Source organism: Podarcis melisellensis (genome assembly GCF_964234715.1).
Source record: "Podarcis melisellensis genome assembly, chromosome: 5".
Lineage (NCBI taxonomy): Eukaryota > Metazoa > Chordata > Lepidosauria > Squamata > Lacertidae > Podarcis > Podarcis melisellensis.
In genome coordinates this window covers 70,807,719-70,824,098 of record NC_138537.1, presented here as the reverse complement: position 1 = coordinate 70,824,098, position 16,380 = coordinate 70,807,719, and the positions used below count along the sequence as shown (strand labels likewise).

At 45.1% G+C, this 16,380-nt stretch overlaps 1 protein-coding gene across 1 annotated transcript; it reads left to right on the top strand.

Moving 5' to 3' along the window:
• The first annotated feature begins 106 nt into the window (after nucleotides 1-106).
• Nucleotides 107-16,053, top strand: LOC309370899 (nucleolar RNA helicase 2-like). The gene is made up of 15 exons (XM_081913092.1): nucleotides 107-544; nucleotides 1,577-1,834; nucleotides 3,432-3,507; nucleotides 6,056-6,234; nucleotides 6,519-6,636; nucleotides 7,560-7,745; nucleotides 10,068-10,213; nucleotides 10,568-10,717; nucleotides 11,070-11,231; nucleotides 11,478-11,597; nucleotides 11,719-11,792; nucleotides 12,554-12,713; nucleotides 14,114-14,248; nucleotides 14,973-15,017; nucleotides 15,791-16,053. The coding sequence occupies exons 1-15, from the start codon at nucleotides 122-124 to the stop codon at nucleotides 15,977-15,979; spliced, it is 2,421 nt and encodes an 806-aa protein (XP_081769218.1). The 5' UTR covers nucleotides 107-121; the 3' UTR covers nucleotides 15,980-16,053.
• The last annotated feature ends 327 nt before the right edge of the window (nucleotides 16,054-16,380 follow it).

Genomic DNA, 16,380 nt, shown 5'->3' with positions numbered 1-16,380 from the left:
ACGCGGAGAAAGACGGCGATGACTCACCGAGGGGGGGAGTGTCGGTTTACCGCGCTTCACCTCAGGGGAGGCGGAGCAGCGGGAGCTGCTAGCCGGGGACAGTCGCACTCGCCGCCTGGGAATGGGCTGCCTCGGCCGCTGCCTCACGCAGCACTGCGCCCGCTCGCCGGCCCTGCAGGCTTTGGGCCTCGTCCGCTCCCGGGCGTTGCCCTCCCCCCGCGCCACCAGCGACCGCTCGGCTTCCTCAGCCCCGGGCCTCCCCACGCTTCGCTCCCCCTGTTGGCGGGGCTGGGCCTGGCCAAGAGCCGCCTCCCGCAGCCAAGCGCCGCCTCGCTTCCTCGTCAGCAGCGCCGCCGGGGCGGGGCTCTTTCCTTTTACCCCGGCGTCGGCCTGGAGCAGCCGCTTGTGCCACCACCTCAGCGGAGAAGAGTCCCAGGAAATGCCCGCAGCCCCCCGGCCAGACTACGAGAGCGAGGACGAGATGGAGCCCCGCACCCCGATGGACGCCGAGGCCGCCCTGGAGGGCAGCGGCAAGAAGCGCAAGGTATCCGGGGAGAGGGAGAAGGGGAGAAGACGCCGCGCCGGGCCGGGCCTCGTGGCCGCAAGTGGAGAGAGGCGAGCCGGGCCCGGGAGAAGGAGGAGGAGCCAAAGGCGGCTTCTCTTCCTCAGCCGCGGCCCTCGGCGGCCGCGTAGTCGAATTCTCGCTTCTCGGAAGCGCAAGAGCGCGTGGAGCGAGCCGCTGCCACGCGGCTGCCTTTAACAACGTGGGCCTCGCCAGTCTTGCTTCGCTCCTCCAACTCCCCGCACGCCGAAATTATTTATTTTTTTAAAAAAACCAAGCACTCCTAATCTTATTTATTTTTTTTAAAAGGGGAAGTGCTTCTTCACGCAGCGCATAGTTTGTAACTGCGGAGCTCGCGCTCTCAGGAGGCAGTGAGGATGGCCGCCAACTTGGATGGCTTTCTGAGAGGATTATGCAACGGGGAGGATACAGCTATCCATGGCTACTGGGCACAGTGGCCAAGCTCGGCCTCCCCAGTTGGAGGCAGCGGCGTTTCTGAAGGCCGGTTGCTGGAAACCACGGGAAGGGAGAGCGCCCTTGTGCTCCTGCTCTGTTCCCTGGTTTCCCGCGGGTGTTTGCTTGGCCACTGTGAGCAGGATCCTAGACTAGATGGGCCATTGGCCTGATCCAGTAGGCTCTTTATGCTCTTAGTACTTGCGTGTAATTCGAAAGATGCATGGTTGAGCTGCATTGCAGTGTAAGCAGTACGTTATTATTATTGTTCATTAAGTTTGTTATTCACTTTATCTTGCCAAACAAGCAAACAAACAAACCCCCCACGTAGATACATCAAAGCCAGGGTGAGGGTTACATAAAAGAAAATCCCATCTACTTCTAAAAGGCAACGGAAGTAAGCCTCACTGAGGTCAGTGGGACTTTACATAAGGATGTAATTGCATACAAACACAATGAACTGCATAGCTTCAAATAATATAGGGGGAAATGTGTTTTTCCATGCCGGGGAGGGGTAGATATGTCTGTGCATATTAATTTGAGGTTGTTTGTTTATTGTAGAAGGATAAAAAAGATAAATCTAAAAAGCATAAAATGAAAATTAAAGAAACACCAACAGAGGAGAACGAACTGTCTGATACAGAATTGGAACCACCCAAACCAAAGAAAAGTAAGAAAAAGAAAGAAGTTTTTGATGACATTGAAGTCATAATTGCGGAACACAATACAACATCCTCCGCCACTAATGGGGTTGGCAAGTCAAAAAAGCAGGGTAATGCTGAAGAATCAAATACGGAATGTGAGAGTGACCAAGATCAGGTGAGATGATACCTTCAGACCTTTCATTTTGTATACTTAATTTCAATGGAATTTCAGTGCAGAAGTTGGGAAAGGTAAGTGTACTAACACATGTGCTGAGGCAAGGTGTAGTCATAATTCCTTTTCCAAGCACAATTTAAAGTTGATAATTTTTGAGTCCTAACATGGTTTGGGACTTGGATACATGAAGGAATTCCTTTCTGTGTTTCCATGCCCGGGGGCTTAGGATCGCTACCTGAAATGTAGATTGCAATGAGAAAAGGTACCTCCCTGGTATGACACCCGGTTAATGTAAACTTGCTCTACAGGGAGGCTTTCCTGGTGACAACTTTATAATCTTTTTGTCACCAGATGAAGACTTTTTAAACTTCTCCCAGACTATTTAGGTTCCAAGTTTCAGCTGTTTCAATTACTTATATCAATTGCTGGTTTTAATAGTGATGTTTCATTTTTTGTTATTGTAAAGACTTTATGGTGGTGTTTTGTTGTGGGTCACCCTGGGAAACAGCATTTATTTAAGATACTGCCTGAAGGGAAGTATAGATGAAATAATAATAATTAAAAGTAGAATGTACCTCATATTTTCATTTCCCAGTCTAGTCCACACATCTGTTTTCCAGCATTGGAAAGTTATGTCCAAATATTCCATACATTGGGGATGCAAGGGCATTTTATTAACCTTGGGACTTCCAAGTGCACAGACCCAAGGGTTTGAGTAAACAGGCTGAAGGTGTCCATTTTCTGAGTTCAGTTTGAGGATAAAGGGCCTTGTTCTTGTAGATTCTATGGCAAAAAATACTCTAATGTAGGGGCGGCTAACTCCTAAATTGACTGAAACTACAGTAAAACACCACAGTAGGTAAAACAGCAGTAACATCAAGATGAGTAGCACCAGGCTCATTTTAAAACAGCCCATTTGATGTTTAAAAGGTTGACAATGAAAAGACATAAGAGTTAGTGTTTGGGTAGCATCGCTAGCAAAAGTCCCACAATTGAGGTGATGCAGTCAAAATGTCTGTGGTTGCTTTAGAAGATGGGGTACCCAGAAGAAGGTCTCTAACACAGAACGCTGCTGCCAATCCATGTAAATACTGAGATAGAGGGACCAGTGGTCTGATTCGCAATCATGTAGCTTCTGGGGTTCACAACATAAATAAAGTTTGGAGGCTACTGGACTTCGTATGAGGAACTTAAAATAATTTCCTTTATGAATTGTCACTTGCTTCCTGTTCAAGTATGTAGTGCCGTCTCTGAGCCACATCGTCAATGATTTGCCCTTGTTTAGCTGTTCTGTTGATCAATTATGTCTGTTGACAATGCACTTTCAATATAATAGGCTTGCTGTAAGTGTTTTGTACTGAGGTTTCTGTTCTTGTTCATCTATACTACAAGTTTATGAGAGCCTTATGTACAGGATATCTTTGTATCTCTTGCTTTCAATTCCTTATTTTCTCCCAAGATGTTTGAATCTGTGAAAATACTTACCAGATATATTAAACACTTGTTTTTGTTTTCCTTTCGGCACTGCTAGCACTTTTTGGAATATTTTAAATTTATTTTCTATAACTAATCTTTTGCATTAAAAAAATCCCAACAGGAATTGACTGAAGAGCAAAAGGAAGGAGACTTTGCCAACTTTAATCTCTCTAAAGCAACAATTGACCTTCTCAAAGGTATGTTCTTTAAATGTTTACAGTCTGAAGCAGAACACTCCTCCTCTTCCCTCCCTCCCTGCCCATTTTCATCTTGCTCTCACCAGGACTGGTTATTTGATTATGTCTTAGAACAGTGGCTGAGCAATAGTAGATTAGATTCCATGTAAGTACAGAATGATGCACATTGGAACAATAGTCAAAATTTACAAATACATTCTAATTTGGCTGTGAACACCAAGGAGAGAGATCTCAGAATCCTAGCTGAAAACAGCTTGGTATACAGTGACAATGAAAAAACAACCATATTTGATACTGAGAATAGAAAATAAAATGGGAATGAAAATTTCAATATAATAAACTGTTTGTCTGAAATGCCAGTTATATTAATTCTATGTGTTTTTCTTAAGAAAGAAGTTGACTTAATGCATAAAAACTTTCACACCTTTTTGTAGTGGCAATGAAGTGGTAAAGCCTCACAAACTCTAGCACAAATAAATGATATATATACAATTGTAATGTCATTTAATTATGGAAACCTTAACACACCTGATGAAAATGACAAATCAGACAGCTTCTAAACATTTTAGATCATAATGATTCTCTTCAAACTACAGCTCCACCTGAGAATTACCAAACTCTTCTAAATTAAGTGATTAGATTACAGTTTTGTAATATTTCTTGTATACTTCTCTGTGTGGTTCTTCCCCACCCTGATCATTGTTGTTTCTTTCTATCTTTAAGTATTTGAAAATATTTTAAAATTCTGTTTGGAATTCTTTACATGATTAAATTTTTTGTATGAGAATTTATCAGTGTTAATTCTTGAGCATCCAGTGCAAGTTGACTGACTAGATTCAGTTAAGAAAAAAAGAGAAAATTTCTCACACGACTCAAAATGCATGACATTCATTCATTAAATTACTAATTTAGATAACTTTGAAGAGAGTTTAGACAAATTCATAGGTGGCCATCAGCTACAATAATTAAATGCAGCTTCCGTTTTAAAGAGGCAATAAACCCCTGATTTCTAAATAAACAAAGCAGTCATCACATTTGTGTATAGCAAAAGCATCTGGCTAGGTAACTGTTATTAGACAGAATGCTTGACTAGTAGTACCTTGATCTACATTGGAAATGTAATTAGCAACATATTCAATGAAGCTTCACATCTGTTTCCTCCAATATTTACAGTGGTGCCCCGCAAGACGAATGCCTCGCAAGACGAAAAACCCGCAAGACGAAAGGGTTTTTCGGTTTTTGCGACGCTTCGCTAGACAATTTTCCCTATGGGCTTGCTTCGCAAGACGAAAGCCCATAGGGAAATCTCCGGGGACCTCTTTTAAATGCTGGCGGTGGGGAGCAAAGCCTTCCCCCCCCCCCGGACTTCAGAAGAGGTCCAGGAAGGCCGGCGGGGGTGAAAGGCTTTGCGCCCCACCGCCAGCATTTAAAAAGCGGTCCGGGATAGCAGGGAAGCGCTTCCCGCTATCCCGGACGGCTTTTGAAGGCAGGCAGGGGGGGCAAAGACTTTTGCCCCCCGCCCGCCTTCGGAAGAGGTCCAGGACCTCTTCCCAAGGCGTGCGGGGGGGCAAAAGTCTTTGCCCCCCCTGCCTGCCTAACCGGGGGCTTTTAAATCGCCCCGGGACTGTCCGGGGCGATTTAAAAGCCCCCGGACGGCTTTTGAAGCCTCCCCCCGCCGCCCGGCATCGGGGCATCGTCCCGATGCCGGGCGGCGGGGCGAGAAAGCCTCCCCCCGCCGCCCGGCATCGGAACGATGTCCCGAAGCTGGGCGGCGGGGCGGGAAAGCCTCCCCCCGCCGCCCGGCTTCGGGGCATCGTCCCGATGCCGGGCGGCGGGGCAGGAACGCCTCCCCACGCCGCCCGGCTTCGGGGCATCGTCCCGATGCCGGGCGGCGGGGCGAGAAAGCCTCCCCCCGCCGCCCGGCATCGGAACGATGTCCCGAAGCCCGGCGGCGGGGCGGGAAAGCCTCCCCCCCGCCGCCCGGCATCGGAACGATGTCCCGAAGCCCGGCGGCGGGGCGGGAAAGCCTCCCCCCGCCGCCTGGCTTCGGAACGATGTCCCGAAGCCCGGCGGCGGGGCCGCGAAGCCTGGGCGCGCTGGCAACTCTCCGCAAGGAGCGCTCCCGCTGCTTGCGGAGGTCCGCGAAGCCTGTCCTGGACCTCTTCTGAAGGCAGGCGGGGGGCAAAAGTCTTTGTCCCCCCGCCTGCCTTCCCAGGGGCTTTTAAATCGCCCTGGACAGCGGAGAAGTCCTCCGCTGTCCCGGGCGATTTTAAAATGCCGCCCGCCAGAAGAGGTCGGGGGAAGGCGGTTTCCATAGGAACGCATTAATTGATTTTCAATGCATTCCTATGGAAAACCGTGCATCGCAAGACGAAAAACTCGCAAGACGAAGAGACTTGCGGAACGAATTAATTTCGTCTTGCGAGGCACCACTGTAATTACTCTCAAGCTATGAATTGGGTTCTTTTCGTATAAGCAATTGTCAACTTTTGAATAATGATGATTTTACATCTTTCTATATAAAAGCCTTAACTGTATTCTTCCACAGCCCGTGGAGTTACCTACCTGTTTCCAGTTCAAGTAAAGACTTACAAGCATATTTCTGATGGCAAAGATGTGATAGCCCAAGCTCGGACTGGAACTGGGAAAACCTTCTCTTTTGCCATTCCTTTAATTGAAAAACTTCAGGGAGATCCCCAGGAAAGAAAAAGAGGCCGCACACCAAAGGTGAGTGAAACTGACTTAGGCTTCTTCCCCCACCCCTGCTGCAGCCCCCAAATTCCCCCAGATGTGTTCCACAAAGTTGGGAGACCCTCCAGAGCAGATTGGGCAGGTAGGAGGAGGAGATTTTCACCTATGCAGCTCTGAATATCTCCCACCATGTGTATAATAGTGTATGTTCAGGTAAAAATAAACTTGCAAAAATTCTGAAGATTTAAATAAGAGGATATTTCAGCCCATAGTTTTACAACACTCAAATAACACTAACTGCATTTCAACAAAATGTTTAGGTTTTGGTCCTCACTCCAACCAGAGAGTTGGCAATGCAAGTAGCCAGAGACTTCAAAGATGTCACAAGGAAACTCACTGTGGCTTGCTTCTATGGAGGAACAGCATACAATGGACAACGTAAGAAATCACAACAGTGGGGTTTTTTGCGGTAGTAGCACTTTAAAAAAAGAAAGAAAGAAGGTTATCTGTGTGATTGAGGAGAAAACACCATTAAAATGTGAAGAAATAGTGTTACCTTTAGATTAGGCTCTATTACTGCTTGCTACATAAATGTTAGCATTGGTGGTGTGTTATTAGGTGCTAAAGACACATTCACTCTGTATCCCTGCTTTTAAAAAGTACTTTTTTAAAAAGCTGAAGTGGTACTGGTCCCCCTTTCAAACAAAATAGAACACAACAGTCTGAAGTACAGTCAAACCCCGGCTCCCGAAAATCCGGAAGTGTTCTGGTTTTCGAACGTCTTTTGGAAGCTGAATGTCCGATGCCAATCAGAAGCTGTACCTTAGTTTTCGAATGGTTTCAAGAGTCGAACGGGCTGCCGAAACTGATTACGTTCAACAACCAAGGTTTGACTGTACTTCACTGTTTCATTTTTCTTGTGTTCAGAGGTGTGTGATGAAACCTGAAAGTTACCTATAGGAAATCAGTGTTGCTTAATAGCTAAGAAGGGATATAAAAAACTGAAGAAAATAATTACAGCTCCGTCCTATGTATTTTTACTTAGGTGGAACTAACTTCCACTGTATTCAGTGCAGCTCATTCTAAGGTTAAGTAAGCATAGGATGGCTGCCTTAGATTATATGTTAAAGCAAAGGGATTAATGGAAGCACTGCCAAATGTCCAAATGTATATTAAAGTTACACATTTTGGAGAGTAGCATGCATGAAGGTTTGGGGCTCTACCAAAGTAGTTCTTGCAAACTTTAGAACATTGTCGTAGATATGATCATGGGTCACAGGAAACCGTTTTTTTGAAATGTGCTGCAGAGCTGTTTATCTTCAGCAATTTAATACATAATCAACATTAACTTTCCTTCTCAGTTGATCTTATGCGTAATGGCATTGACATCCTGGTTGGGACTCCAGGTCGAATTAAAGACCATCTTCAAAATAACAAATTAGACATTTCCAATCTAAAGCATGTTGTCCTGGATGAAGTTGACCAGATGTTGGACATGGGATTTGCGGAACAAGTAGAGGAAATTTTAGCATATGCTTATAAAAAAGGTAACTACTTCATCTGTTCACCTGTCATGGCAAGCCATAGAGCTCTTTTGTATCTGGATCTGTTTGCTCAGCAGACACTGTGCTGTCCACCTTAGTCTCTCACCTGAATTGAAAGTACTGTGGCGGATTGGCCAATCTAGTGGAGGATTAAATTTGAAAGGAATTTAGTCTTACTCTCTTTCAGTGTCAGAGGACTTTAAATATAATTTGAGCTCAGTGCATAATATAGCATATAAATGAAAAAAATGAGCTATATGTACAGTGGTGCCCCGCAAGACGAATGCCTCGCAAGACGAAAAACCCGCAAGACGAAAGGGTTTTTCGGTTTTTGCGACGCTTCGCTAGACGATTTTCCCTATGGGCTTGCATCGCAAGACGAAAGCCCATAGGGAAATCTCGGGGACCTTTTTTTAAATGCTGGCGGTGGGGAGCAAAGCCTTCCCCCCCCCCTCCGGACTTCAGAAGAGGTCCAGGAAGGCCGGCGGGGGCGAAAGGCTTTGCTCCCCACCGCCAGCATTTTAAAAGCGGTCCGGGATAGCAGGGAAGCGCTTCCCGCTATCCCGGACGGCTTTTGAAGGCAGGCAGGGGGGGGCGAAGACTTTTGCCCCCCCTGCCTGCCTAACCGGGGGCTTTTAAATCGCCCCGGGACTGTCCGGGGCGATTTAAAAGCCCCCGGACGGCTTTTGAAGCCTCCCCCCGCCGCCCGGCTTGGGCCATCGTCCCGATGCCGGGCGGTGGGGCAGGAACGCCTCCCCCCGCCGCCCGGCATCGGGGCATCGTCCCGATGCCGGGCGGTGGGGCAGGAACGCCTCCCCCAGCCGCCCGGCATCGGAACGATGTCCCGAAGCTGGGCGGCCGGGCGGGAAAGCCTCCCCCCGCCGCCCGGCTTCGGGGCATCGTCCCGATGTCGGGCGGTGGGGCAGGAACGCCTCCCCCAGCCGCCCGGCATCGGAACGATGTCCCGAAGCCGGGCGGCCGGGCGGGAAAGCCTCCCCCCGCCGCCCGGCTTAGGGGCATCGTCCCGATGCCGGGCGGTGGGGCAGGAACGCCTCCCCCAGCCGCCTGGCATCGGAACGATGTCCCGAAGCCGGGCGGCCGGGCGGGAAAGCCTCCCCCCGCCGCCCGGCTTCGGGGCATCGTCCCGATGCCGGGAAGTGGGGCAGGAACGCCTCCCCCAGCCGCCCGGCTTCGGGGCATCGTCCCGATGCCGGGCGGTGGGGCAGGAACGCCTCCCCCAGCCGCCCGGCTTCGGGGCATCGTCCCGATGCCGGGCGGTGGGGCAGGAACGCCTCCCCCAGCCGCCCGGCTTCGGGGCATCGTCCCGATGCCGGGCGGTGGGGCAGGAACGCCTCCCCCAGCCGCCCGGCATCGGAACGATGTCCCGAAGCCGGGCGGCCGGGCGGGAAAGCCTCCCCCCGCCGCCCGGCATCGGAGCGATGTCCCGAAGCCGGGCGGCCGGGCGAGAAAGCCTCCCCCCGCCGCCCGGCTTCAGAACGATGTCCCGAAGCCCGGCGGCGGGGCGGGAAAGCCTCCCCCCGCCGCCCGGCATCGGAACGATGTCCCGAAGCCGAGCGGCGGGGCGAGAAAGCCTTTGTCCCCCCTGCCTGCCTTCCCAGGGGCTTTTAAATCGCCCCGGACAGCGGAGAAGTCCTCCGCTGTCCCGGGCGATTTTAAAATGCAGCCCGCCAGAAGAGGTCGGGGGAAGGCGTTTTCCATAGGAACGCATTAATTGATTTTCAATGCATTCCTATGGAAAACCGTGCATCGCAAGACGAAAAACTCGCAAGACGAAGAGACTTGCGGAACGAATTAATTTCGTCTTGCGAGGCACCACTGTACATTGGGTTAAAATTATTATGATACTTTAGTTTTAGATTTAAAAGTTATTTTTAAGCATTTTGAAATACCCAGTGTCACACATTGCTTCTAAAAGGGAATGATGCTCTAAAAAGGTTTGGTATGGGATTGTGTTCCTAATGGCATTTCAATAAATTTTTTAATTGGAGCTTATTAAAACTAGAACAGGAAAATCCTCACAAGTAAAGCATGAGACACTGGACATACAAGAGATGTGCATTCATTTGGGTTTCTATTTTATACTCTACATCTGCTTCTGTTGAATAGTAATACCTTGAGTGCACATGTTGAGAATTATCAGGAAGTAAGAGTGCACAAATGTTAATGTAATTTTTTCTCTTATTCTGAGTGGCATTTTGCCTCTATTATGGATACGATGATTATAGATTTTCCTGTATTTTTAATCATGGAAATTAGTTTAATTGCTTTAATTTTGTATGACACAATATTTGTTTTGTGTTAAAGATTCTGAAGACAATCCACAGACGTTACTCTTTTCTGCAACTTGCCCACATTGGGTTTATGATGTAGCAAAGAAATACATGAAATCTAGATATGAGCAAATTGATCTTATTGGAAAGAAGACTCAAAAGACTGCAATGAATGTAGAAGTAAGTAATTTATTCCAGTGAAACAAGATTAAATTTGTGTGTACCAAGTGCAATTCTGTTCTTTAAAAAGCAAGCACACCCACAGTAAAGATAATTGGGTTGGATCCAAAGTTGGTTATACTTCAGTCAAACTGAAATCAATTTCATTTAAGTCATAACTTATGGCCCACTCCTAGGCATGTCAACTTAGAAGCAAGTCATACTGAATTCACTGGGGCTTACTCCCAGGTAAACAGGGCTAAGATTCCAGCCTAACTTGTACCATTGATTTTAGTGGGATGAATGTTCAACTAATTTAGCCTTTAGTCATAGCTTATTTTATTGCTAACCAGCATTAATTTCATTTTCTGACAGCATTTGGCTATTGAATGTCATTGGTCCCAGAGAGCTGCAGTCATTGGAGACGTTATTCAAGTCTACAGTGGTAGTCATGGACGTACCATCATATTTTGTGAGACCAAAAAAGAAGCAACTGAACTGGCCCTGAATGCCTCAATAAAACAGGTGCAATGACCCTCATTTCTGTAAAGGATTGCTACAAATTCAACTTAGCTTGAGCTGACTGTGGGAAAGGGTGTCTTGCTGAAGTGGATGTCATTTTGGCAGTCTCACAGTGCAAGTATCCTGTTTTCTGCATGAATGTATTCATGCAGCTATGGATATTTTGGACATCACACTTTTCATGTAAAGGGAAAAAAATAGAAAATGGGTATGTCAGAATTCAGGGAAAATATTCTCTTGCATCCAAGATCTGTCAGAGCTCATTTAAATTGCTTTTGGGGTGGGAAGGAAACTGATCCTTGTCATTTGTCACTTCTTCCAATAATCTCCCATTAACTCTGTTTTATGTACTTAGGATGCACAGTCTTTACATGGTGATATTCCACAAAAGCAGAGAGAAGTTACACTGAAAGGCTTTCGCAATGGATCATTTGGAGTTCTGGTTGCAACCAATGTAGCTGCCCGAGGTTTAGATATCCCAGAGGTTGATCTGGTAATACAAAGTTCACCACCAAAGGTAAATTACTAGTTCCTAGTGGAAAGGAGAGAACCCCCTTTAATTGTATGTTCATGTTGCAGGCCAGAGGTAGCTTACTTAAAGTGACACTTAAAGTGACACACAACATTGGATGCCACATGTAGTGTTTTGTGCAATCTGTCTTTCATTTTGCATAGCTAAACACTCTTGCATGTCAGTAAATGTGAATGTTTGGCTTCTCTGTAGCTTTTTCGTAAGATTAATATAAGCTTTTCATTTGTGAAGGATGTAGAGTCCTATATTCATCGTTCTGGGCGCACAGGTCGAGCTGGCCGAACTGGGATGTGCATCTGTTTCTATCAGCGCAAGGAAGATTATCAGCTGAGACAAGTAGAACAAAAAGCGGTAATTATCATCTTCCAACATTTTTGTGTCATTTATATGTTGTATATCTAAGCCATTGGCATGTGTCTCCAAGGGTGGCTTTTCACTTGAATAATGTACATACCCTTACTCTTACTTTCAGGGGATTACATTTAAACGCGTTGGTGTTCCTACAGCAACGGACATTATTAAGGCTTCCAGTAAAGATGCTCTCAGGTACTTCATTCTTTGTTTATATTTTGAACTTAATGCAGTGTCCAGCGCATGTCACGAGTTTCCATTAACCGTATCTGTCCAAGATCAGATCAGGATATTGACTTAATGAAGACAGATTACAGATTCTGCTTCACAGCCTTCTATTTTAGCTCACAAGAACAGTAGCACTGTTGCACATTTTTGTTTCTTTGCAGCATGATAATCAGCACTTTTGTCAGCTGTGGAGAGTATGTATGTGGGTGTGTACTGATTTGATCTGAATTTGTCAGGAAAAACCAAGAAACAAATTACTGGAGGCATACGGGGAAGTTTGGGTAATAATCTAGAGGTTGCATCCAGCTGGTCTTCCCCCTCTGTGTTCTCCATGCTCCTCAAAAGGCTGACGCAGAGTTTTGGGGAGTGAGGGGACTCAACCTGAACAACATGGGGAGAGGAAAATGATTTATCTACCCACTTCTGTTGTAGTCCAGCATATACTGTTGAGTGGAGCTCCCTAAACCTCTGGAGAATCTTTTTGTAGAAGGCAAAGTGGGAAGAGGAGAAGATTATGCAGGTCACCTGTCAGCCATTGGATACAATGCTAGAATTCCAAAGCTGCAATCCTGTACATGTTCTGAAGTAAGCCCCAAAATAGTGGAGTTTGCTCTCCAGTAAGTGTATTCAGGATTGCAGCCTTGTTTAAGCTTCAGTATCTCCTGTGTTATAAAATGTACACTTCTCATTTCAGCAGTTGACATTACACTGACTAATCTTTTGCTCAGATCTTTGGATTCCGTTCCTCCATCTGCCATTGACCACTTCAGACAGGCAGCTGAACGGCTGATAGAGGAAAAAGGGGCAGTGGAAGCTCTGGCTGCAGCACTGGCTCATATTTCTGGAGCTACTGCCATTGAACAGCGTTCTTTGCTCAACTCGGATGCGGTAAATATGGCATGCAGTTGTATAACATTTTTATAGTCTAAATAAGATCTATTTTAAGGATAATCCTAGTCAAACTTTCCTGATAGGACTCTCCATTATCTGGATGAGAACACAGCGAAACTGCCACACCCAAAAAGGTCACACACCCCCTCCCGACATGCTGAATGTACCAATATATTTTCTTTTTGACAAAGGACTAGCCAGTGTGGTATAATGGGTAGAGTGTAGGACTGGGACTTGGGAGGTTTCAAGTCCCCACTCAGCCATACAGTTCACTCAGTGACCTTGGGTCAGTCACTGCCTTTCAGCCTAGCCTACCTCACAGGGTTGTTGTGGGGATTAAATGGGAGAAGACCACACACGCCACCTTGAACTTGGAGAAAAAGATGGGATATAAATGCAACAAACTAAGTAAATGAATGAATAATATTTGAGCCATAATTAAGTGATCGTGCATGGGCCCTGTAATTCCTTCTTTGGCAGGGGATCTTAGACATTGAATTTCGTGATGGCACCAATATTAACTACTGTTAAGGTTATCCAGGATTCCCTTTTAACTGGAATTTGAATGCTGCTTATATCTGCACTGGCCCTAATTGTATGACTGGCCTCCCAATGAGGATGTATTAAGGAAATTAAATATAGATTGGATTTATAAAAGCTAAACAGTCTATTTGGTAGTTTCACTGAATTATTGTGGAACCCTTTTTGTACCCTATGTAGTTATTATTATTATTATTATTAATAATAATAATCAAATTCTAATACCTCGCCCTTCATCTGTGGATCTTAGGGCGGTTCACAGCATAAAAATACAAGATAAAAACACAAAACACATAATAAAAACAAGGAACAAAACAATAACCCCAACTCCCTCTCAAAAACACAATATATAGGATGTCAGTCAGCCAAAAGCCTGGTTGAATGGGAAGGTTTTCGCCTGGTGCCTAAAGTTGTATAATGAAGGTGCCAGGGGAATCTCCTTGGGGAAAGCATTCCACAAACAGAGATATGATAAATCTTTCCAGTGTAAAGGCCCTGTCGTGCATCACCCCCTACAGATAGCCCCCATTGACAACACCAACAAGGCCTTGACTGATTGTAAGGTCCAAATATGGTTGATATTGGGGAAGGCACTCTTAGATACTTGTGCCCCAAGCCATTTAGGGCTTTATATAGGCTAGTACTCTACTAACACCTTGAATTTGGCCTGGTGGTTCACTGACAGGCAGTTGTGGTGCTTTCAGGATCGGTAGCACATGTTCTTATCAGGCTGCACCACCTACAACCTAGGAGCCATTAGTTGTAATGTAAATACCTTTGTCAAAGCTCTTAACAATTAACCGGTTATATTCCTCTGCTGTTACTGTAAATGTCTATTGCTGCTTGCTTTTTTAAAGGGTTTTGTGACCATGACACTTCAGTGTTCAGTAGAAATGCACACCATTGGCTATGCTTGGCGAGGTCTGAAAGAACAGCTGGGTGAGGACATTGACAGCAAAGTGTCCCGAATGCGCTTTCTTAAGGGGAAGACGGTAAGAAAATTGACCTAGACATTTTGTAGGTATCTGCTGGTTGAGCATTTTATAGTATTTGTTTTTCCTCATCTGTTCTGATAAAATGCAAAGCACACGTTTTGCACTTGAAAACCAAAATGGTATTGGTTAAATGATATGAGGATGACTTTTATAATTAGAGTTAGTGTTGTCGTAGGATAGAACATATTATGTTGGAAATATGCAGAGTTGAATCATCACTTTTATGTGGCTGTGAATAAGGATTACAGAGCATGTTCTAACATTCATAAAATGTTAGGTAGTAAGGGTTATTTGATCTGCTTTATAAGTGACGGAATAAAATACAAGCACTTTGTGTAGACTTCATATTCTTGCAGGGAATTTTTCAAGTACTGTACAGTTATTACTTCTGGTTAATGTTAATGGCTGACAAATCCTTTTCTCCTTCTCCATTTGACTTGTGTTTAGTTATTAAAAAAACAGCCATCTGTGTTTATCCTCATCAAACTAGTAGCCTTTTCTGGTTCTTAATGCTGGTCTGTAAAATACTTGGCCTTCGCCAGTACCTGAACTATTCACTTAGACGCTGCTCTATAATTTTTTTGTACAAATCAAATGCTGGCACTTTGTCAGGCACTTACTGTTGCATCTTAATATGTGAACTAATAAGTTTGCCTTCTTCAAAGTGTTGCAGATTTCTTTATTTAATGCCTGACGATCAGTGTCTCTCTCTTGTATTCAGGGTGTGTGCTTTGATATTCCTGTTGCTGAACTAAATAAAGTACAGGTGAGAAATTGCTACTTAATGGATTTTTAAGTTTTTCCCACTTTATTATTAATACATAAATGAAGAAATACGACCTGCTATCACTATAAACACATTAAATTGGAAATGGAAGGAAGAAATTGGTTTTAAGAAATTTAATCAAGGGGTGAAATGGAACCTGATAGTTTCTACTCTTCTTTATCATTAAATACTTCTTGTCTGAGATTCCATTCCATTCAGAGCAACACCATCATGTGGTTAAAACATGTACCTTATTTTATCAGATTATTTCCAATAACTAGAGGCAGTGGCTGAATAACATTTATAAAGTGTTGTCTAAACCATTGTTTCCCAAACTTGTGTTTCCAGCTGTTTTTGGTCTACAGTTCCCATCATCCCTGGCCACTGGTCTTGCTTGCTAGGGATGATGGGAGTTGCAGTTCAAAAGCAGCTGGAAACACAAGTTTGGGAAACTGATCTAAACACTAGTTAAAGTAAGAAACATGGCTTCTTTTTTACAGAAATGCTCGCTTTTGGAAGTTTTGAAACTTTCCTTTAATCAACTTTTGTTGGTCAGTGTATGGAAGAAACATAGGAGGAAATAACAGGTTACCTTGAGGTGTCAAGAGGCAATATAACAATACTTTTCTTAACTTACTTTGATGCCAGGGGGGTGGGAATCTTCCATGTAGCTCAGAAAACCTCTATCCTTTTATTTTATGTGAGGTTTGCAAATACTGGTTTGTAAACTCAGTGCCGATTGTAGAGATAACAAAAAAATTGTTTTTTATTAGCAAACATGGCAGGATACAAGACGCTGGCAACTTTCTGTGGCAACGGAATTGCCCGAGCTTGAAGAATCACGTGACAGTGGCCGAAGTGGTGGCTCGGATTTCAGGAATGGAAGGCGAGGTGGCGGCTCCAACAGGCATGACAGATTCAGAAACAGGGGCCAAAAAAGAAGCCATAGCCGGGCTTTTTGATCATTTGTTAATATGTCATACACAACTGGGACTAAATCACTTGTTTTATCAGAAGTAAAGTTGGTTACACTTTCCTATGTGCTTTTTATTGCTTTCTTAGATTTGTCTCATTCATACAATTCTGGCCACATAACTCACTTGTTGGGGTAGGGAAATGGGAGTGAATCGTTCTAGTTTTGAATGTTACTAGGTAATTTTGCAATAAGGGCTTGGGTCCAGAGTTTGCTTAATTCCCCCTGAAAAAAATTGTTCAGGGGGGGGGGGTTAGAGGATCCTCTGGAACAATATGTGTCTCTAGGGGACTGAACAGGGAATGGGGAATTTGACAAATGTTGCCTCCTTCTCTCCTCTCCCCCATTCCACTAGCAGGATTTCACCACTCGATAAAAAAGCTGTGGACA

What these genes read in the sequence shown, in the direction of transcription:
- LOC309370899 (XM_081913092.1), top strand. Translation starts at nt 122, where the DNA reads ATGGGCTGCCTCGGCCGCTGCCTCACGCAGCACTGCGCCCGCTCGCCG. An exon ending in TACAAAGTTCACCACCAAAG is followed by an intron (nt 11,232 to 11,477) that starts GTAAATTACTAG and finishes TCATTTGTGAAG; the next exon opens with GATGTAGAGTCCTATATTCA. An exon ending in GCTTTCTTAAGGGGAAGACG is followed by an intron (nt 14,249 to 14,972) that starts GTAAGAAAATTG and finishes TCTTGTATTCAG; the next exon opens with GGTGTGTGCTTTGATATTCC.